General features: G+C 52.5%; 1 protein-coding gene across 4 annotated transcripts; it reads left to right on the top strand.

Moving 5' to 3' along the window:
* The first annotated feature begins 459 nt into the window (after positions 1-459).
* PSEN2 (presenilin 2) lies at positions 460-18,466 on the top strand. Of its 4 annotated transcripts, none has more exons than XM_087828962.1 (12): positions 473-498; positions 1,111-1,253; positions 7,004-7,164; positions 9,214-9,419; positions 9,749-9,890; positions 11,245-11,312; positions 12,023-12,243; positions 12,886-12,984; positions 15,305-15,388; positions 15,721-15,819; positions 16,970-17,088; positions 17,741-18,466. In XM_087828962.1, the coding sequence occupies exons 3-12, from the start codon at positions 7,024-7,026 to the stop codon at positions 17,894-17,896; spliced, it is 1,335 nt and encodes a 444-aa protein (XP_087685088.1). In that variant the 5' UTR covers positions 473-498; positions 1,111-1,253; positions 7,004-7,023; the 3' UTR covers positions 17,897-18,466. The 4 variants fall into 4 exon arrangements, with proteins under 4 accessions (XP_087685087.1, XP_087685088.1, XP_087685086.1 ...); XM_087828960.1 differs by having other exon boundaries at positions 15,718-15,819; XM_087828961.1 differs by lacking the exon at positions 1,111-1,253 and having other exon boundaries at positions 460-498; positions 15,718-15,819.
* Positions 18,467-20,959: the final 2,493 nt, after the last annotated feature.

Genomic DNA, 20,959 nt, shown 5'->3' with positions numbered 1-20,959 from the left:
ATGTCCTTGAGACCCAATAAATGTCCATTCGCTCTCCCTCGCGCTCTGGCTTTGAAGTAGATCACGGGGCGGGAATCCGGGAAAGGTTAGGACCCGGGGATCTAAAACGCACTACCGCCCGCGCCACGGTGTCGCCGGGCCCCGTTAGAACACAGGCCCGGTCTCCGCTCGGGGTGCGGCCGGCGCCCAGGCCCGGGTCGGGTTTAAACCGACCTGCGCGCAGCGCGCTGGAGGCCTGCGCGCGCCAGCACCGGGGGGCGGGGCTTGGACGCGGGGACGCAACGTCACCGACGGGGCGGGGCCTGCGCCGGGGCCAGAGCAGGGGCGGGGTCTCGCCGTGGCGGGGCGGGGCCTGCGTCCAGGACCAGAGCAGGGGCGGGGTCTCGCCGGGGCGGGGCGGGGGCGGGGCAGGGGCGGGGGCGGGGTCTGCGCCGCCGCCTGGGCGGGCCGGGCGCAGGGCCAACCGCGTAAACACAGCCGGCGAGCAGCGCGGAGCAGGTGAGCCGGCATCCAGGCGGGGCCCGGGGCTAGCGGTCGGGGCCCGGTCGCCCGCAGCGCGGAGGCCCCGGGTGGAGCCGCGACCCGCGAGCCGGGCCCTGCCCTCCGCGCGCCCTGGCCGCGGCCGCTCGCGGTCCCTTCCCCAGTTCCGGGGCTGCGGACCCTGCGCGCGCGGCCGTCCAGGCCTCCGCGGCCGGCGCGGGGGCGGCAGAGGGGAGGGCGCCCGGACATCCACCCCGGGGGGCCGGCCCGGAACTAGCGGCGGAGAGGAGCTCGGGGCGAGGCCTCGGGCCTTCTGCGGGGCTGGGTCTGGGCCGCCGCCCGACTCCCCGCTGAGGTGGGCGCGGTGCGAGCTGTTAAAGGGCCGGAGCATTTAAAGGAGCAGCGCACGTGGGGCTCGGAGGCGTGGGGACTGGGACACTGGCTCTTCCCTCTCGGCTGGGACCTGCTTCGCTCCCAGTCCGTCACCGGGCCCTGGGTACTGCTTTGCGCGGGCAGGAGGGGACCCAGGAGGGGAGCGGGGGTCTTCCCGCGTGTGTGCGGAACCGACCCGCAGGGTAGGGCCTGGAGCCCCGCGACTTCGCCATCAGCGGTGTTTGGCTGTTTTATCAGGCATTGACAGCTGTGGGGAGACTCCCAGAAGCAAGCATTTGAAGCTGAAGGAACCTGAAACAGTAGCTAGTCCCCTGCCCACATTTTATCGATGAAGAAACTCAGACTACAGAGCTAAAGGAACTTTGTCCAAGGTCGCCCAGGTAGGATATAGCAGAGCCAGGCTTAGAACGCATTGTCTTGGCCTCTAGTTCGCTGTCCAGCCCTGGACCATACCTCAGCCCTTGATAGTTGGATGAAATGTTCCTGTCTGTTGACTTAACGACTGTTCCCTTTTTAAGGTGTGAACTTTTGATTGGTGGACTAACTGCATCCCCGTTAGGGGTGGAGAACCTGAGAGGCATCCCACCAGAACAACTGCAGAGCCAACTTAACTCAGAATTGCCATCCTGGGCTGCCAAGCCTGTGCTAAGAGTTATTTGATTAGGACAGACCCTGGCTTCCGTTATGGATGCCCCTCGTAGCTGCATAGTTCATTCTGTAGACACCTGAGCCTCCAAGGCCTTCAGCCAAGACTTTTGGCAGTAATTAAAGGCTCTGGATAAGCTGCTGCAGGTGTGTGAGCCTCAGGTTCCCCTCTGTGCCAATGTGGTTGTGTGGGAGTGGGGAAGCATGTCAGCAGCTGTGTCTTGGGGGCCCAGCTGGTGAAGGGGCTGGGGATCCTGGCTCCAGCTCAGAGCTGCAGCCTCAGCCACCCACTGGGAGGCAGGCTGTCCAGGTTCATGCATTGCGTGCATGAGGGGGCATTTAGGGCAGAGGATGGAAGTGGGGGGCTTGGAGGAATGTTGCTACACAGTGAAATGGAGATTGTTTCAGGTTTTCAGGGGAAATTCTGTATCGGTTGGTGTTGATGTACCTGTGCACCAGGTCTAGAATCTTACTTGGTGAATGTGTCAGAGATGAATGTCCTGTTTTCTGTCTGTTTGAGAAAGTTGAGGATGCGGAAGAGCCTCGCCAGAGGCTGCCACTCAGATGTGCCTGGAGGCCTGGTGCAGGTTGTCATGCCTGTCACCACGCCCTCAGCTCCTCTGGGGCTGCTCACAGACCCACTGCACAAACAGGGTTTGTCAAATAAGAGTTCCCCACCTACCTTGGCCTCTCTGTTAGTTATTGATGATGATCATGACATAACATACCTTATTTTATGAGTTTTCATGTAGAGTAAAAAGCTGTTTTGTACAGTAATCACAATTAACAGCTTCAATCACAGTACAGTAGCTATGATTTTTACAGAAGGGGAAACAGGTTCAGGGAGTTAAGCAACTTTTCCTGTTACATGGCTTTGGTAACTGAGCACAGGATTTGATCCCAGCTGGCTGTCTTAATCTTTTGAGTTTTTTGAGCAAGAGGTTTCCCACATTCACGCCCACCCGTATCCCTGCACTGCTGCCAGGAAATGCCTGTGGTCTCCTGACTACCTGACAAAGCAAAAACTAAACAAATTAAAAATATATATACACATATGTACATATATGTTTTTTAAAAAATATATATCTCTTTGTTGATTTCAGAGAGAGGAAGAGAGAGAGGGAGAAAGTTGAAACATCAATGATGAGAGAGTCATTGATCGGCTGCCTCCTGCACGCCCCCGACTGGAGATCAAGTCCACAATCCAGGCGTGTGCCCCAACCTGGAATTGAACTGTGATCTTCTGGATCCTAGGTCGATGCTCAACAGCTGAGCCACGCCTGGCCAGGCTACTTTTTTTTTTTTTTTTTTTTAAAGAAACCAAAGCAGTGTGTGTAGGTCACATGCATGTTTCTACTAAAGACATCTTTGGCTGGTAGTCAGCTGTTGCTTTGACGTTAGGACTCAAATGTTTGTGAGCATTTCCACCTGTTCCCTGACTCCAGCAGCTGGGGGAGGGGCTGGGGGGAAGAATGTTAGGGCTCTCAGGCTGGCATGGCTTCCAGGCTGCCACTGGCCAGGGCCTGGAGGTTCTTCTCACCTTGAGCTGACTGGTCTGACCTGGGCTTCAAGCCTTGTGTATTCAGTGTTGATCTCCAGGCCTGGAGGTGATGAAGATGTCTTGTTAAAATCCAAGGAAAGAGTAATTTCGAATCAGTCCTTAGTAAAGACCAGATGTCAGGGAGGGAGGTCGATTTAAAAGCCCATTAGCCTTCAGTGCAGTGATAACTATTAACATGCATTTCCTTCCAGCACTTCATGCACATCCATGTATAGTCAGTCATCTGTTAGATGACTATGTTAGAGGTAGGGAACTGCAGATGAAGTTTCGCGTCCTACTTTTCTGTTAATGTTATGCCTTCGTTGAGTTTTCTTGGAAAACCAGATTTGTTTAGTGTGTAGACCATTTTTTATCTCACCAGTGCCGTAGCAGGACACTTTCCCACCTTCCCTTTTGATTGACCCAGAGAAGCAGTGTCCTCACTCCTGCCTCATGCCCACACGTGGGCACTCCCCGTCCCTGTGCCATGCCCATGTTGGAGCCACCACTCCCTCTGCCCCCATGTGGAGCACTAGTAGCAGAGGGAGTCCCCCAGGCTGGACTGTGGGGTGGGGGGGCAGGAGAGAGACAACAGAGTTTGTAAGGTGGGAGGTGATCTGGTGAGTATTTATAATTCACTGACTTCTTGTCTGTGTTTTAGAGAAGCTGTGTATTAAAGAAAAGACACATACCTGCCCGTAGAAAAGGCATGTGCCCTCTAAATGTGGGTGTGCACTTGGAGAGCCCACGTGGTGTGCTGTGTGGCCACCTGCATGACCATGGCCCTGGACCACCCAGTATAGGACGCTGACCAGATGGCCTTTAAGGTCCTTGTCAGCTCTGACATTGGTCCTATGGACGTCCCCTTTCATTTGACAAAATGTTCACATTGCCAGAGTTCCCTCGGCCCCTCCCAAGAGGGACATCAGCAGGCTTTCATTGTTCCCTCTCACTGTGTCCCTGCCTCTATTTCATCTTCATTACAACTACCATTTATTGAACACCCACCATGTATCAGGCACTTTACACATTATTTCTAGTTTTTACGGTACTCTTACAAGGTATGCCTATTTTGCTTCTTTCAGAAGAGGAAATTGGCCATGTGAAGTTGAATAAATTGTCTGAGGCCCTGCAGCCAGGGAGTATGTGGCAGAAGCCTCCTCCCCCATCTGGGGAGAACCGTCCAGCAAGTGATGCCCATCATGGTATGGGCTAAGGTAGATGGAAGATGGATGAAGGTCATCCAGGGCCAAATACATGGTCAAATGCCCCGGGTCTAGGGACACAGACAGGCAGGGAAGCTGTGGAAATTTCTAAGGAAAATTCTAAGGGAATTTCCTCACTTTAGCAAACCCTTTGGGAACTTCCCAGGAGTCATGGGAGCACAGCGAGGTGTGACCATAACTAGTGGCCTGTTCAGCGAGGCCTGCAAAAAACCAAACAATCAGCAACAAACTGTTTGGGATCCAAATCTTTCTCTGCAGCCCTAAGTGTTTGTGGCAAGTGCAGTTGTTCCCAAATTGCTCTGAGAGCTGCAGTTTCCATCTTTTCCCATGAGGCACCAGTGTTTACTATGGCATTTTAAAATCTGTTTCCTCCTGAGGTCCACTGGTCTTAAATTTTAAGGTCAAAACATTTACATTTCTCTGAAATGGAAAGAAGGTTGAAGAAATGGGTCACCAGGTTTCCATAATAATCGCAGGAAGTGCTGATAGGAGCATGGTGGGGGAAATTCTCTGGGTCACAGTCCCTTGGTTTGGCTACTTCAGCATTTCTGTCCCATTCAGCTGATTGATGGGGGTGAGCAGTGGCTGTTTTGGATGTTTGGTTTTGTGTCCTAATCCAAGGCAGCTTTCGGTTTCCAGAACAACAGTCTTGTGCACTGGACAGCCCCTGGGCCCATCAGCCCCTGCATCTTCCTGCGGCCCCTTCAGAGGATGGAGCACTGGTTGCTATGTGGGTAACAGGCTTTGCCATCAGTGGTAGGAGAGTCACCCAGCCCCACCCCCACTTGCCTGTGAGTCAGCCTCCCTCCGGAGTTGATGTCACTGCTGCTCTGAGGTGGACAAACATTGAGCAAGGTTGTTTATCTGCACAGATTTGGGTGGTGATTTCTCCCTGCAAGGATTTCAGATACCATTAAGCTTCTGTTGCAACTGAGAAGCAAAGGGAATGCATCCCAGCTGCTCTGTTCTTCAGGAGCCAGGCAGGAAGAGGGGCCGGAGAAGGTGGAAAGTGGCTTCGTGAGCCCATCTGCTCCCCCAGTCCAGTGGGAGGGGATCAGGAGAGGTGGGAGTAGAAGAAAATCTGTCAAATATTGATACTCATTATTTCCCTTTAAAAAAATGAATAGCTTGAAAAAACCTACAAATGCAATCCACGTTTATTATAGAAGCTTTAGAAATGCAGAAAAGTATTAAGTAAAAATCACTCACAATCTCACCATCTAAAGATAATCTGCTTTAATGTTTTGTAATATTTTTTTGGCCAGATTTTTATATATATACCCATTTTCTAAGAAAATTCAAATGATTATGTTTGTGAAGTTTTATATTTATTAAATTTAACAGCCTGTTGTATTTTTTCATGCTATTAAATATTCTTTGAAATAAGATTTCTTTAGTGGTCACGTAATAAACCCCCTCAGATGGATATATCATAGGACAGAGGGTTTCCAGGAGACAGTGATAGGGAGAGCTGGCCCTAGTGACAGCTCAGCCGTCCCTGCCCAGCATGTTGGTAGGGACAGTCAGATCCATCAAGGGTTATCTGAAGTCTTCCCAGCCCCTTTGGGCTGCACTGGATTCTGTATGCTGCTATTGTGTACATACACTGCTCAGGACAGCACAGTGACCTTGGGGACAGACCTCCCTCCTGTGTATTCCCTTCAGCCTGAGTCTTCCCGTGGGTCTTGCCTCAGCTGTACTTTCCCACCACACACACACACACACAGGCTCGCCCCACGTGGTCTCAATTCTAAACTCATGACTCTCATCTTTCTCCCTGCACCCCAGACCCAGGCACTCAGCCACCTCCTAGTTACTTCTCCCTTTTAACCCATAGACACCCAGGTTCCTGCACCAAATTCACAGTCTTCCCTGAGGTGACCTCCTGCCTCCCCCACCTTCCTCTGCGCCTAGCCTCATCCTGTACTCTGTTTTATTCCCACATCTGGTCCTACCTGTTTCCTTCCTGACCCTTTGTGGATTCTGTCCCCTCACTTGCATCCACCCTGCTGACGCCTTCAGGGGAGTCCCCATCCCTCCTCTACCCTCTTCCAGTCAGTGGCCAGACTGACATTTCTAAACACAGATCTGTCTGCCATGCTATTCTTGGTGGGGTGGAGGGCGCCGTGTACCTCCTTCACATGGCACAGCGGACCCTTCACACCTCCACAGCCCCACCTGGCAGTGCCAGGCCCTGACGGGAGTTTTCTTCGTGCCCTTCCCTCCCACCTGGAAAATTCTGTGTCCGTCAGACAATGTTATCTTCCCTAGAAAACATTCCTGATCTCAGGTTTAGTCTCTTCTTTGTGCTTCTGCACCACCTGGTGAACACCGGGGTCATAAAATTTATTACATCAGATGGTTTTTTCTTTGTTTTTAAGGATAAAAGTGTATCTTCTATTCATCTTATCCCCAGAGCCCAGCACGGCCGTTGGCACATACTAGGTGCTCAACAGATGTTGATTGAATGAATGAGCGTGCTGACAGTTTGGAGGGGCCCTGATTTTTCTAGTTGGGTGTTTTGCCTCCTGTGGTCTGGATCTGCTAAGGCCAGTCTCTCTTGAGGCCATTGCAACCTCAGTAGTGGCTCATGGGGACTGTTGTTTTTACAGCAGTCATTTGACACAGTGTCCTGCTGGCCTCTAGCCACCCACTCAGTCCTCTTCTGCCTTTGCCTCCCAGGGAATTGGAATGAGACCTCCCGTGTTTATTTTCCCAGGCACTTCTGGAGGCAGGGCCATGCTCACGTTCATGGCCTCTGACAGCGAGGAAGAAGTGTGCAACGAGCGGACGTCCCTGATGTCAGCCGAGAGCCCGGTACCTCGCTCCTGCCAAGAAGGCAGGCAGGGCCCGGAAGACGGAGAGAATGCTGCCCAGTGGGTAGGTTCCCACCAGCGGGCTGAGACCTCGAAACAGGCCCCTGGGGTTCCTGTACCTAATGGATGGAAACCAGACATTCCCAGGTGCGGGAGGGAGGGGAAAGTAAAAGTGAGAATTGTCCATAAAGGTGGGTGGTTGCCATGCCAGGCCTCACGCCTGTGAGGGCTCTATCGTAGACTCTGCACATTCCCAGACTGTTAAAGTTTGCAGTGGACTGAGTCTCTGCACCCCAGTCCCTGCCCCCGCATATTCACCTTCCAAGTGCAGGAAGGTGAAAGTGAGTTTGGATGCTGGCACAGGTAACACAGGCTCAAGGATGGCAGGAGGAAAACTGCTGGAGGGCAACCTTTTTGGCAGATGGCAGACATGTGACCGAGAGATGACCATACCTGAGTCACGTTCCACTTTTGAGCTGGGGGTGTGTCTTATTCCATTCTGGCTGCTATAACAAAAATACCATAGACTGGGTGGCTTATAGACACAAAAGTTTAATTCTCACTGTTCTGGAGATTGGCACCAAGATCAAGGTGCCAGCAGATCTGGTATCTGGTGTCTGGTGAGGGCCCGCTTCCTGGTTCATAGGCAGCTGTCTTCTTTGTGTCCCCTTGTGGTAGGAGGGGTGAAGAAGCTCTCTGTGGTCCCTTTTATAAAGGCACTAATCCTATTCTTGAGGGCTACACTCCAGTGACCTAATCGCCTCCCAAACGCCCCACCTCCTAATATCATCACATTGGGGTCAGGCTTCAACATATGAGTTTCAGAGGGGCAGACATTCAGTTCATAGCAGGAAGGGTGGGCTGCACTGTGATCCTATCTCTGCAGCCTGCAGGGAAGGAGATTATAACTTTATGAATGGGGCAATGTAGGAGTCACCTAGCCAAGCCACTTCCTTCCCCTTCAGGGCAAAACAATGTCTGAATTTACCTGAATCTCGTTTATTCTGCCCATTATAGTATTTAAAAACCTTCCCATTTGGAATTTTTTCTTCCAGCTAGACCTAACATCCCCTTGCTGAAACTGGAGCTCATTTCTTGTCTTCCTCTGTGCCCTGAGCAAGATCGCACCAGCTCAAGGCCACTGCTCAGCCACTCAGCCTTTTCTTGCTACTTTCTTCATCTTTTATCTCCTGGAGTTTTTGCGCATTTTAGTTGTTTCGGTTCCTGTTCATTGAGTTTTTTTCTTTTCCTTCGCAGCTGAGTATCTAGATTGGAATCTCTGCAGAGTGCCAATACTGAAGCAATAGTCATTTTTGATTTGTTTCTTTTGGCTTTGTCTTTGGCTGTTGATGTAATTACCAAGATAGCTAATGACCCTGAGTTGCCACAATTCCAAAACAAATTCTTGCGGACTCATTTGTGCCTGCATCTAGCAGGTGTCCAGCCCCCCCCCCCCCCCCAGCTGCTTACTCACTTGTACTTTCCCAGCTTCCCATAGTCGACGTTGTCCCAGATGCTTCACTCCTGGTTAGCCTCTCTGGCTCAGAGCTGCAGATTTGCATGCTTGATTTTGGGGGGCAAAAGTTCAAAGTAATTTCTCCCTCTCCAAATTCCCAGTGTCTTATTTATAATCAAAGAAAGTCCCTATGTGTGCTGACCACTCTAGTTTGTGACTTGTCAACCAAAAATGTTTACTTTCTGGTTTCCTCCTATCCCCTGGCCTCACTCTGCCCGAATCAGAGTGGCTGTGTGAACAGAGCTGAGTGGCATCCTGAGTCCCTGTACTGACGTTAGGTGAGAGCTCTTTAGATGTGCTCCAAACCCATTAGCATTAAGCCAGGGGCCTGCAGACTGCCCTCTTCTGTGGCTACCTTGGCCTCCCTTCTTGCATCTGCGGTGGTTAGTACCAACTCTACGTCTTCTCCAGTTGTCCTCATAATTTTCCAGATGTCCTGGGATTTCCAACACCCCCTCATCTAAACTACAGCCTGTAGACTGGTCCTTATATCTGGAAAGCAACAAACTTCTCTTTTCCTCTTTCAATAACCATGCGCTGCGTCATAGGCCACCCTTGGGGGGCATTCTGTGGCCCTCACAGTGTGGCTTTCCACAGAGAAGCCAGGACCACGAGGAGGAAGACCCTGACCGCTACGTCTCCAGTGGGGTCCCCGGGCGGCTGCCAGGCCTGGAGGAAGAGCTGACCCTCAAATACGGGGCGAAGCACGTGATTATGCTGTTTGTGCCTGTCACACTGTGCATGATCGTGGTGGTGGCCACCATCAAGTCCGTGCGCTTCTACACGGAAAAGAACGGACAGCTGTGAGTTGGGGGCCCTGGCAGGGTGGAGAGCGGGGCTGGGTCGGGGGGTTGTGGCCTCCACCAGCCACTGCACCTGCATCTCCATGCCAGTGGCAGTAAGGAGCAGGGATGAAGGGTCCACCCCCTGGCCTTGGGCCCAGTCATCAGGCTGAGGTCAGGAGACCAGGAGATGGGTTGGAAGGCAGGGCAGCTGGTGGAGATGACCAACAGCACTCCACCAGGGCAGGTGTTCTCAGGGCATCTTCGCCAGTGGTCCAAGGCTCCTTTAGGGTGGGGGACACACAGAACAGGCAGGGAGTAAACACTGAGGCCCTTGCCTTCTCCCTTAGCATCTACACGCCGTTCACCGAAGACACACCCTCGGTGGGCCAGCGTCTCCTCAACTCTGTGCTCAACACTCTCATCATGATCAGTGTCATCGTGGTCATGACCATCTTCCTGGTCGTGCTCTACAAGTACCGCTGCTACAAGGTGAGCAGGAGCCCTGCCCTCCATCTTCCTGTCCCTGTTCCTGCCCGCCTACCATGCGACCAGGTGGTGACTCTTATGCAGCAGCCATTGGCTTTAAAAAAAAAAAAAAGAATCAGAGTTCCTTTTTTCCTGCAAAATAGACTCTGATATTTGGTGCTCTTACCACCCCTCTCCTGCCCCTACCATGGATTACCCAGTGCTCTTGTCTTTTAAATATACACATATCCCATTTAATTGAGTTCCTCCTTGAAACTTTCAAATGTTACTTCTCATATTCAAATTTAATTTTATTTTGCTTCTCCTTCTGAAGAAGTGAGATGTTCTATTTCAGGCTCCCTTCACCCTATACTTCCCCTCCAGGCTTATTTTTATTTTCCCATTTCCCTTTAGGCCAGGGATGTACAGATGCTGTGCTGGGTGGCCCCCTGTAGCTGTGGAGTGGCCCCAGGGGGTGGTAGAGAGTGGCGTCCACCTGGCCCAAATCGTGGGCATTGCCCCCAGAGATGCCATAAGCTTTTAGATGTGAATTTCAGGCATTTTCCCGAGGAGGGCTTTGAAGCCCTGAGGACTAGAAGGAAGTTAAACTACACATCAGCTAACTTAAAACCGTTCACGCACAGGTGAGTGTAGCATGTTGTATCCAGGCTGCCATCGTCTGTGGAGCAGGTGGAGGGAGATGAAGAGGCTCAGTCTAAGGAGATGAGCCCCCTCCCAGCTGTGGGGAGAAAGGGGGAAGTGAGTGATGGTCGGGGCTGTCAGGAAGTGTGTGGGAGTTGAAGCTTATCAGTAAATAATTACCTGTGTAAATGAACCTGAGTTTTAAGTTGGGGTGCCGAGGGAGTTGGATGGTGGAAGCAGGTTAGAAGGCTGCTTGTTCAGAGCAGAGGATACAGCCCAAGTGGAAACCAGCTAGGAGCACGGAGAGTGCTGCTGTGGTCAGTAGGAGTCAGGTGACCAATCCCAGGGACCATTCAGTAAGGTTTACTTGCAGGTCCCATGACACTCAGGTGATAGCAGTGACCTTGGGTGGGCAGGGGTGGCTGTGAGAAAGTGTCAGCATATTCCAGAGGCAGCCACACACATCCTGACCAAGGCCACCAGTTCCACTCCTGGTAGAACAGGTCTCCCCTGAGATCCCCAGTGTCCCCAGCTGGGCCTGTCTTCAGGGTGGGGAGACTAGAAGGAATGTCACTGCTGTGCCACTGATGGCTGCCAAGGGACTGGCTTTAGGAACAGCCCTACCCTCATCCTTGACCCTCCCAAGCTTGGCCAGGAGAAGAGGAACATTTGTAGACTCGGGTGGGAAGGGACTCCCTGGGCACCGTGTGATCATTCCACCTGTTTCTTCGTCTAGTTTATCCACGGCTGGTTGATCATGTCCTCTCTGATGCTGCTCTTCCTCTTCACCTATATCTACCTCGGGTAAGTGGCAGCTGGCGAGCACAGGGTCCTTGGGGCCCCTCCCCCTGTGGCACGAGCGGCTATGAAGGACCTGGGTGGGGAAGGGCACCCCTTGGGTTCCACACCCTCCCCAGTGTCTCTGCTCCAAGGGCCTGGGTCCCTCTTCCCACAGGCCTTTTGACACAGGAGTGGGCTCCATGGTGGGCCACGCCTCTCTTTCTGCTTCCTAATTTAAAACAAACAGAGCCATCATGGACGAGGCTCTCTGTGAACCCAAGGATGGTAGAACCCCTCAGAATTTACATTCTAATCTTTGGGCTGGCTGGGCCTGGGTTCTTCCTAGTTTGTGGCAAAAGGAATCTCTGTTGCCCTTGATTTGGGATATCAGCCTGACCCAGGGGCCCAAAGAAATAGGAGGACAGGAGAAAACTCTTCTCCAGGGACCTTCTCCGGGGGCTCAGATCCTTCTGGGTTGTCCCAGTGCTCACTTATGTGAACCACCCAAGAATGAGACATCGGTTTACTCCCCACCTTGTTCTAGAAACTATTTCCAGCAATGAGCTGTAGGACTCATGGAAATAGGGAAGGGGATATTAGTCAGTGACACCAGAAGTTGGAAAAACCCAGGCTGGGGCTTAATGGTTGAGGAGCAGAGGCTGTTGAATGAGTCAGGGTCTAACCTCTCCTCTGAGTACCTTCCGCGCCCCGTGGGCTCTACTTCGGTCCTGCAGGGAAGTGCTCAAGACCTACAACGTGGCCATGGACTACCCCACCCTGTTCCTGATCGTCTGGAACTTCGGGGCGGTGGGCATGGTGTGCATCCATTGGAAGGGTCCCCTGGTGCTGCAGCAGGCCTACCTCATCATGATCAGCGCGCTCATGGCCTTGGTGTTCATCAAGTACCTCCCGGAATGGTCTGCGTGGGTCATCCTGGGTGCCATCTCTGTGTATGGTAAGGGGGCACAGATGGGCCGAGAGCCTGGTGGTGGGCAGCGGGGTCAGCATCCAGGGCCACGTCCTCACTGCTGCACACATGTGGCAGATGGTCAGAAGGTCCCCTCCTCTCTCCTTGCGGGGCCTGGGTGGTCTCCCTTCTGAGAGATTCACCTTCATAAAACATGTGGTGTGCCGTAGACACAGCTATTGATGTGGTTTATTAATAGCAAATGTTTACTGAGCCCTCACACTGTTAAGCACTTGACACACTGTCCATTGTTGGGCACGGATTGGGCACAGCCCCTCGACATAATGAACATCCAGAGTGTTAGCTGCTATTTCATTAGTGTTAGTGTGAGTACCATCACCAGTCCTGTTTCTTCCATTTTAGGGCCCGAAGAAGTGGGACCTCAAGTTCATTCTCTTCCTTGTTTGCAGTTAGCCCTCTTAGACCCCGCTCTGGGCTCCAGCCAGAGCAGACTCTGGAGACTGGCTGGGGACCCATGGGTTTAGTGATAGGATGGCAGGGCCCGTCCTGAGGGCCTCACAGTCACGGCTCTGGGACACACTCACCTCCTACACACTATTGTTAGAGGGCTGGCTCCTCTCTTTGGGGGTTGCTTGGGAATAAATGTCTGTCTTAACTTTGTTTTCCCAGATCTCATGGCTGTGCTATGCCCCAAAGGGCCGCTGAGGATGCTGGTGGAGACTGCCCAGGAGAGAAACGAGCCCATATTTCCTGCCCTGATATACTCATGTGAGTGGTCCCCATGCCTCCTCCCAACGTAGGGTCAGAAGCGCCCAAGGTGGGAGCCAGGGGCAGCTTCCTGGCCGTGGCTTTCAGAGTTGTCTAGGAGATTGTTACCCTTTCCCTGACTAAAGGGAGGAGGAGGCAGCCGTGGTGATCCCAGGAGGGTCTCCACCTTCTAGAGACGACAGCAGACAGTGTCTTGCTGTCACACACAGGATGAAGCTTGGAAATTTAGAGCAGTAGGGGCCCCACAGCTGCATCCCATCTGCTTCCAGTGACAGGCGTGTGGTGGGTTAAGACCACATTCCAAGAGCCCATGGTCCCCCCCTCAGCCCTCCAGGGGGAAGGGGCTTTAGAGAGGGGCTCTCCAGGGCAGGGGTCTGGGGAAGCAGAGTGCATCTGCCCTTCACTGGGCTTCCTCCACAGCTGCATGGCTGGTTGAAGTTAAGTCTCTGAAGGGAAGGTGCGTGGGATGCTCCTGGGCTCAGGCCAGGGTGTAGGGGTTTGATTTATGTATGCACGTAACAAATGTGTGTCAGGTCCCCACTTTGTGGCAGGCATTGTGCTGAGCATTGGAGAGGCAACTGGAGACAAGGCCCACATGGGCCGGGCCCCCAAGAGCTCACGGCCCTGTGGTTTTAATGCCCTCCTGTCTGTTGCTGGTGGCACTAATTTAAGTAGAGAGCTTGAATCTCCACAGCTCAGCTGTCTGCAGGGTGCACTGGAAAAATGTTTATGAAACAGCTATAGAGTTCTGGATAATCTCTAACAAATGAAGATTCGAGTGTGGAAGCACATTCCAGGCATGTTCCAAGGATGAGCTGAGACCCCTGTTGAGCTTACGTTCTAGCAGGGGAGACAGACAGTAACTAACCAGACAGATACTTAAGTCAGGAGGTGAGTGCTCTGTGGAAGGAGAAAGCAAGGGAAGGGACCTGAGGACTTCAGGGTAGTGGGGGAATGCTATTTTGCATAAGGTAGTCAAGGAAGCCCTTTGTCATAAGGTGGCATTTTCCTGCCTTAGGAAAACCTGGGGACAGAATTCTAGGCAGAAGGAACAGTAGCAAGTGCAAAGGCCCTGGAATGGGTGTTGGCCTGGTGTGCCCAGGGAGTTCCCCAGGGCCAGGCAGGTGGGGGGAAGGAAGGAGAGGGGAGGTCCAGATCCCGGGAGGCCCTGCAGGCTGTGGGGAGGACTCGGCTTTTACTCCTGAGTGAGATGTGATGCCACTGGAAGGTTTAGGACTGACCTGAGTTGACATTTTAACAGGACCTCACAGATTGCTGAGTGGAGAGCAAGTGTATGGGGTTCAAGAATGGAAGCAGGAGCCAGATTTGGAGACTGAGTAACAACCCAGGAGAGAGGGGATGGGGTTTGGCCCGGGCCAGCAGTAGAGGTGTTAGGATGCGGTTGGATTCTGGAGGCATTTTAGAGGCAGAATTGGCAAGATTGGCTGATGGTGGGATATGATGTGAGAGAGCCAGGGATGATGTCAGAGCTTTAGGCCTGAGCAACAGAAAGGATGGAATTGGCAGTTGTCGAGGGCATATTGAGCTTGAGACGCTCACTGGACATTCAGCTGGAGAGATGGTACAGGAGTTCAAGACAGTTTCCAGGCCAGAAAGAGAAAACAGTCAGTACCATGCAATCCTGCAGTCCCACCGCTGGACAGGTAAATACCCAAGAGGACTGAAAGCAGGGTCTTGGACATATTTTTGTACAACCATGTTTGCAGCAGCACTATCACAGTAGCCAAGAGAGAAGCAACCCAAGTGTCTGTCGATGGATGGACGGGTAAACAAAATGTGGTGTGGATAGGTACACAGCAGAATGCTGTTCAGCCTTGAAAAAGAAATTCCCACACGTGCTACATGGATGAACCTTGAGGGAAAACGTTCTGGAGATCTGTTTCACAACAACGTGAATATACTTAACACTATTCGACTGCATGCTCAAAATGGTTAAGGTGATGTGTTTTATGTTACATGTGTTTTACCACAATGAAAAACAGTTTCCCAATCTGTTCACTGACATTATTACTACTGTTTTCATGAGGAGGCAAAAAAAAAAAGACAGGAAGAGGCATTGTCCGCCCGCACCTGGTCAGTGAGTCTGGACCGTGCCCCCAGTGGCCCCCTAACAATGTGGCGTAAGCAGATACCATGGAACTGAGGGTCCTGTGCAGGCTCTTGGGGACAATGGGGCATAAGCAGATACCATGGAACTGAGGGTCCTGTGCAGGCTCCTGGGGACGCAGGTCGGCCCACCTGCCTCTCAGGCCCAGGCAGCCAGCTAGCCCCGCCTGAGGGTGATCTTTTTCTCCCCCAGCTGCCATGGTGTGGACGGTGGGCATGGCCAAGCTGGACCCCTCCTCTCAGGGAGCCCTTCAGCTCCCCTACGACCCAGAGATGGGTAAGTGCGGGGGGCTGGTAGCTTCTCGTCACGAGGCAGCTCCTCCTGCACCCAGCTCAGCCTGCCTGGCCTCTCTGGGAGACACGCGGTCTGGGTGGGCAGAAGGGAGAACCAGCCCTCCTGGCATCTTGTGGACTGAGTGAGGGCCTGACTACGGTCCTTTGCCCCAGCCCCGTTCCTCTTGCGTGGTCTGGAGACTGTGTCAGGGCTGGTGGGGGGGCAGGGACGCCTGAGCGCAGGGGAATCCTCTCACTGGACTGCTCCTCTCTCCTTTGTCGTCTCCCCACCCCCATGGTGATGACGGCCATCTCCTCTCACTGGACACCCAGAAGAAGACTCCTATGACAGTTTGGGGGAGCCCACGTACCCTGAAGTCTTTGAGCCGCCCCTGCCTGGCTACCCCGGGGAGGAGCTGGAGGAAGAGGAGGAAAGTAAGGTGCCCGTGTCCAGATGGTCTGTGTGGGCCTGGGGCAGAGGGTGGGCGGGGGTGCAAATGGGGCTCCCTGCAGTCCGGGGAGGAGGGCATGAGCCAAGGAGAAACGCGCAGAGGTAGGGTGTGGTGGCAGGTCTCGGTGGCAGGCCGTGGGGACTTTCACATTCAGGCTAAAGTGCGTATTTAGCAACGTTCACTGAGCACCAGCTGTGTGCCTGCCCAGTACTGGGGGCGCCTGGCTCTGCTGGGACTCCCATCTTGGGGGTGGGCACTGATCACGAACACTCCGAGTCGGGGGGACTGTGCAGGAGAACACGGGATGCGGGGTATCAGTGGGGCCCTTGACCAGGTGTCGGGGGTCAGAGAGAGTTACCTGAGGAGGAACTTCTGAGCCCCCAGAGGTTCAGCCACAGCTGGGGATAGACACTGCCTTGACCAGGGAGAGGGACACCCCTTGTTTGGAGCCTGGAAGGGAGGAGGGTGTGGGAGAAGAGGAAGGCAGTTTTCCTTGATGCAGGCCTAGTCAAGTTTATTATATAAACGTTTTTATTGTCTGTGGTGAGCAAAATTACCCTATACAAGTGTCCAGGGGCAGTGGTATTAAGGGAAACAAACATGAAGGAGTTCTAGAAGCTCTCATTTACTTTTCAGTAATGATAAGCCAGTTGCAAATGTTTGTTTATTTTTAAGGGGAAAGGGTCTCGAGAGGACCTCTAGGTGTTGTACCTGTTCTTACAAGTAGTGGAATTAAATTGCCTGAAAGAGACTTACAATTCAAACTCAGCACTAAGTTGTATGACCTCCCAGCATCCCCGGACAATGCAGTTTGTTTGATTTTTTATTAAAATAAGTGACAAGTATCAGTTTTACCTGAGTTATCTACCAGACATGTCAGCATTCACAGCCCAGATTGCAAGTCACCCAGCCCACGGTTTCCCCCTTTTCCCGCTGCCTGTTTTTCCGAGGCAGCCACTCCTTCTCCCAGAGTCGGTGAGGTGGGCTGGGTGGTGAAACTATCTTGTCTGGCCCCCTGAGTGCCCCAGGACTGTGTCTCCTGGGTCCCTGGCTGTCTGGCTGCTGTCCACCTCCTCTGCCGCTCCCTCTTGGGGCTTCTGAGATGATGGACTGAATCTGTCTTCCCCACACAGGGGGCGTGAAGCTCGGCCTCGGAGACTTCATCTTCTACAGTGTGCTGGTGGGCAAGGCGGCGGCCACGGGCAGTGGGGACTGGAACACCACGCTGGCCTGCTTTGTGGCCATCCTCATCGTAAGTGGGCAGTGGGGGCCCTGGGGGTGTTCACAGGGGCGCCCAGGGGAATTTTCAGATGCTGTGGTCCTTAGGGGCAGAAGTGATGGGGGCGGAGCAGAGTTGCCAAGATCCTCAACGTGAGACCGAGGTGTACAGGAGGTTCTGGGCAGCAACAAGATGCAGTGACGGTGCAGGGGAGGGGTGACCGAGGGGCTCTGATGCCACTGAGCACGTACGCCAGGGTGGCAAGGGCTTGGCCAGTTTTGTGCGCCTGTGTCACGACACCGATTTATGGAAGAGAAAATAGGTTGAGGGCTTTGCCTGTGGGCACAACGCTGTGATTTGAACTCAGGTCTCTGACTCTAAGGCTGGGTATGTTCACATGCTGCCATCAGGTTCTATGTGTCACTACTATAGCCAGACAGGGAAGGCAGTCAGGTGGAGGCGGCACCACGTACGAGTCAGGAGGCCACTTTCTGGTTCACCCGTTAACGTGTAGGGCGTTAGGACGGGGGTGAGAACTCTGGCTCTCGGGCCCCTCACGGAGCTGCTGAAAGGACCGGGGAAGGTGATGGGCATCCAGGGCTACTGTCCAACACGTCCTTGACAAGCTCCTGATCCCGGGGCCCAGGCCATCGCTAACTGCTCCCCTCCCCTTGGCGTCCTGCAGGGTTTGTGTCTGACCCTCCTGCTGCTCGCGGTGTTCAAGAAAGCGTTGCCTGCCCTTCCCATCTCCATCACGTTCGGGCTCATCTTCTACTTCTCCACAGACAACCTGGTGCGCCCTTTCATGGACACCTTGGCCTCCCATCAGCTCTACATCTGAGGGGACGCGTGGGCTCTGTGGCTGGACGCTGTAGGAAACTAACTGGATGCAGTTGTATAGTTTTACCACTCTAGTGCCATATATTTTTAAGATTTTTCTTTCTTTAGGAAAAAATAAACGAGAGTAAAAAAAAGTACTGTGTTTACTTTGTGAAGAACCAGCTTTTTGGTGCTAGTTTTGTCACCAGACCATGGCTCACCCCTTCATGAGCACTCGCTTCACTGACAGGAAGGACAGGAACTTGGTCCAGATGAACAAGGAAGGGTATGTGATGGGGGAGGCGCATGGAGAAGGCGACCAGGCGGCTCATAGCCTGGAATGTTCCAAAGGCCAAGATGAAGGAAGGTGTGTGCATATAACAGGACCAGGAGTTCATGCCCAGGAGGCACCAAGCACCTGGTCACTGGCTGGAGGAGAAAAGCCAATTTCTCTGCAAAGAATGTTCCCAGTGCTTTGTCTATGATGTCGTTATTTTATTACCTTTAGAAACCAAGTCCTAATCTTGTTACAGCAGTTCCGCTGGGAAGTGGCTTAATATTAATATCAATAAAAAGATGAATCCCGTCGGAATACTGGAGTTTGGTCTGTTTGTCAGTGTCCGCTTCATCCCTGCATCTCAAGGCCACTCCTGGGATAAAGGGTCTCTGGGCACGGAAAGGAGATCGCTCAGTTATGAAGGAGTGAGGCTTAACTGCTCCCCTGCCCCCATCTCTAATCATTTCTTTAACCAGAAAGTTCCCTAAGCAAAGGTGTGTAGAGAGCCACGAGGCCTGGTGGCTGACAGCTTGGAGGTGTGACATGCTGCCAGTGCTGAGCACATGGCTTTTGCTGGCTTCAACTGTGCATGTCGCCAGAAGCCCTGCAAGGCGGTTGCCAAAACATAGAGCAAGTGTCCTTGACGGATACTAGCGTGCAGTGGGGCCAAGGTAAGAGCTCGTGTTCAGAAGCTCACCTTCCTTTCCTTCTATGGCCATCTCGGCACGGGGTGGGGATATGGACAGGCTGGTTTTTCCTTTTTTCTAGAGCATTCACGGGTTGCAAGGAGAATCTCTTGGAATGAACTTGAGCCCCTTGAAGCAGCAGAGCAGGCCTCCAGGCTCACTGGGAGCACAGCTGTCAGACGACTGAGGAAATGCAGGTACTGTGTGTGCGCTTCAGACTGGCGGCTCTTCTTGTTCCAGAAATAATGTGAGTGCTGTGAAGCCGGCCATTTGTCATGAGAGGAACAGGAGTCTCCTTTCCCTTGGGCTGTTTGTAGAAAGCAGAGGCAACGTGAGAGGCCGGAGGCCCAACGTGGGTTGGCCTGGTGGTGGCATTTCTGAGCGCTGGGCAGTTGGAATCAGAGCTCTGACCGGCTGTAACAGACACCCAGGGTGGCCATGCCTTTGAATCTTCTTGAGGAGATCCTCCCCTACTCTGGAGGTATTCTAAAAGCTTAAATTTTTATTTTTACATTAAGACTTTAAATCCATCTGAAATTTATTTTTATGTACTTGGCCTGGGCTCTGTGCACTGAGGGTAGTTTGGAGGGGCTGGCACCACAGACAGAGACCCTTCTGGGCATGATCTGCTCTGAATTCAGGAGGAAATTTATTTATACCAGGGAATTTACTATGTGCTTGGTGTATGTGGACATACAGAAGTGGAAGGGGCTTGGGGTCACTGAAAGAAGTTTCCAGAAGCACAAGTCAGATCCTAGAGGGCTGCAGTAGCAAAACAAACAGCAAAATGGAGCTGGTCAGAGCCATCTGTGTGTGCATGAGGACTCGGACAGGGTACCTGAGGGGCATAAGGAACCTTTCCCGGCTCCAGAAGGCCACGCTGCAGAATGCAGGGGGACTTAATTTGCACCATGTATCCAGGTATAAAAAAAGTATATAAGACAATCCACATAACACAAAGTCTTTGGGGCCCTCACTAATTTTCATGAGTGTAAAGGGGTCCTGAGACCAAAAGGTTGGAGGACTGCTGCCCCCCAGGAAGGCTGCTGCTTTCATCTCAACTGTCCTTAACCACCTGGCCCCTCCAAGGGACTCCATTTGCCTTGAATTTCTCCTTCTGTTAGCTCTGAGCCCCGATGGCCACATGAGGGCAGCAGATTCTTCCAGGAGCCACCACGGGGACCTCAATCCCAGGCTTTCATAGTTTCTCCAGCATCCAGTTCCTATCTATCGGGCCTCTGGCCCGAGGTGCTGGAGAAGCAAAGATGATAACCCCAGTTCCTGGCCTGATGGAGGCTCAGGCCCTAGTGCTCCTCCCAGTGAGCCAAGGAGCCAGAAGACGACCGGGATTTTGATCCAGTCCAGAGCCTAACCACACGGCAGGGGTTGATGTGCTCAGTGAATGAACATCAACGGGATGTAGTTAAGAGCTGGGCTGAGAAGCCCGTTTTCCAGAACCTCAGCTTCAGTCTGGAAGTGTTTGTTCTTGTTGCCATTGTCTGTGAGGAAAGAGTCCCCTGTACTCTTTACTGTGTTGACGTAAGAAACGTCCAGACTCTTTTTATAAGAGTTCATTGGAGCCAAACTGACGACCATTGCTGGGAAGCAAAGATCTCAAGTGCTCCAGACAGTGACAGTTTTAGTTTCTTTAATGCATTTGGAATTAAGGAGGGAATTTCAGGAAGATTACATGAAAGTGGGAGAAAGCAAGGCGGAGATTGAATTATAGGATAGTTAACAAGATTATGTGTTCTCTTAAGGGCGATTATGCTTATTTCAAAGGCGTGTTAACCTAGATGCACAGAAACAATGGACAGGGCTAGCTTAAGGCAAAGATAAGTTATATGCCTGGGGTGTGACTACCACCATGACCAGCCCATTTTCGCCCACAACTATTAGCAGCCTGTAATTACCATGCAGTAAAGTGGTCAGGCAAGGACTTCCACCTACCTTCTAGCTTGTCTTGGATAAATATGAAGGTAAAGGGCACATGTGAAGTTTTACCCCAAAGTAGGACCTCCTTTTCATGGACATCTCTAGCAATGGAAAAGAGAGCCTTGTGGTCTTTTAATACAAAGATAGTCTCCCACTTCCTTATCTAGTGGTTTTAGTGACCCTCTCC

Source organism: Miniopterus natalensis, chromosome 21, assembly GCF_054644295.1.
Source record: "Miniopterus natalensis isolate mMinNat1 chromosome 21, mMinNat1.hap1, whole genome shotgun sequence".
Taxonomy (NCBI): Eukaryota; Metazoa; Chordata; class Mammalia; order Chiroptera; family Miniopteridae; genus Miniopterus; species Miniopterus natalensis.
The sequence above is the reverse complement of the archived record's forward strand: the minus strand, read 5'-3'. Positions and strand labels throughout refer to the sequence as shown.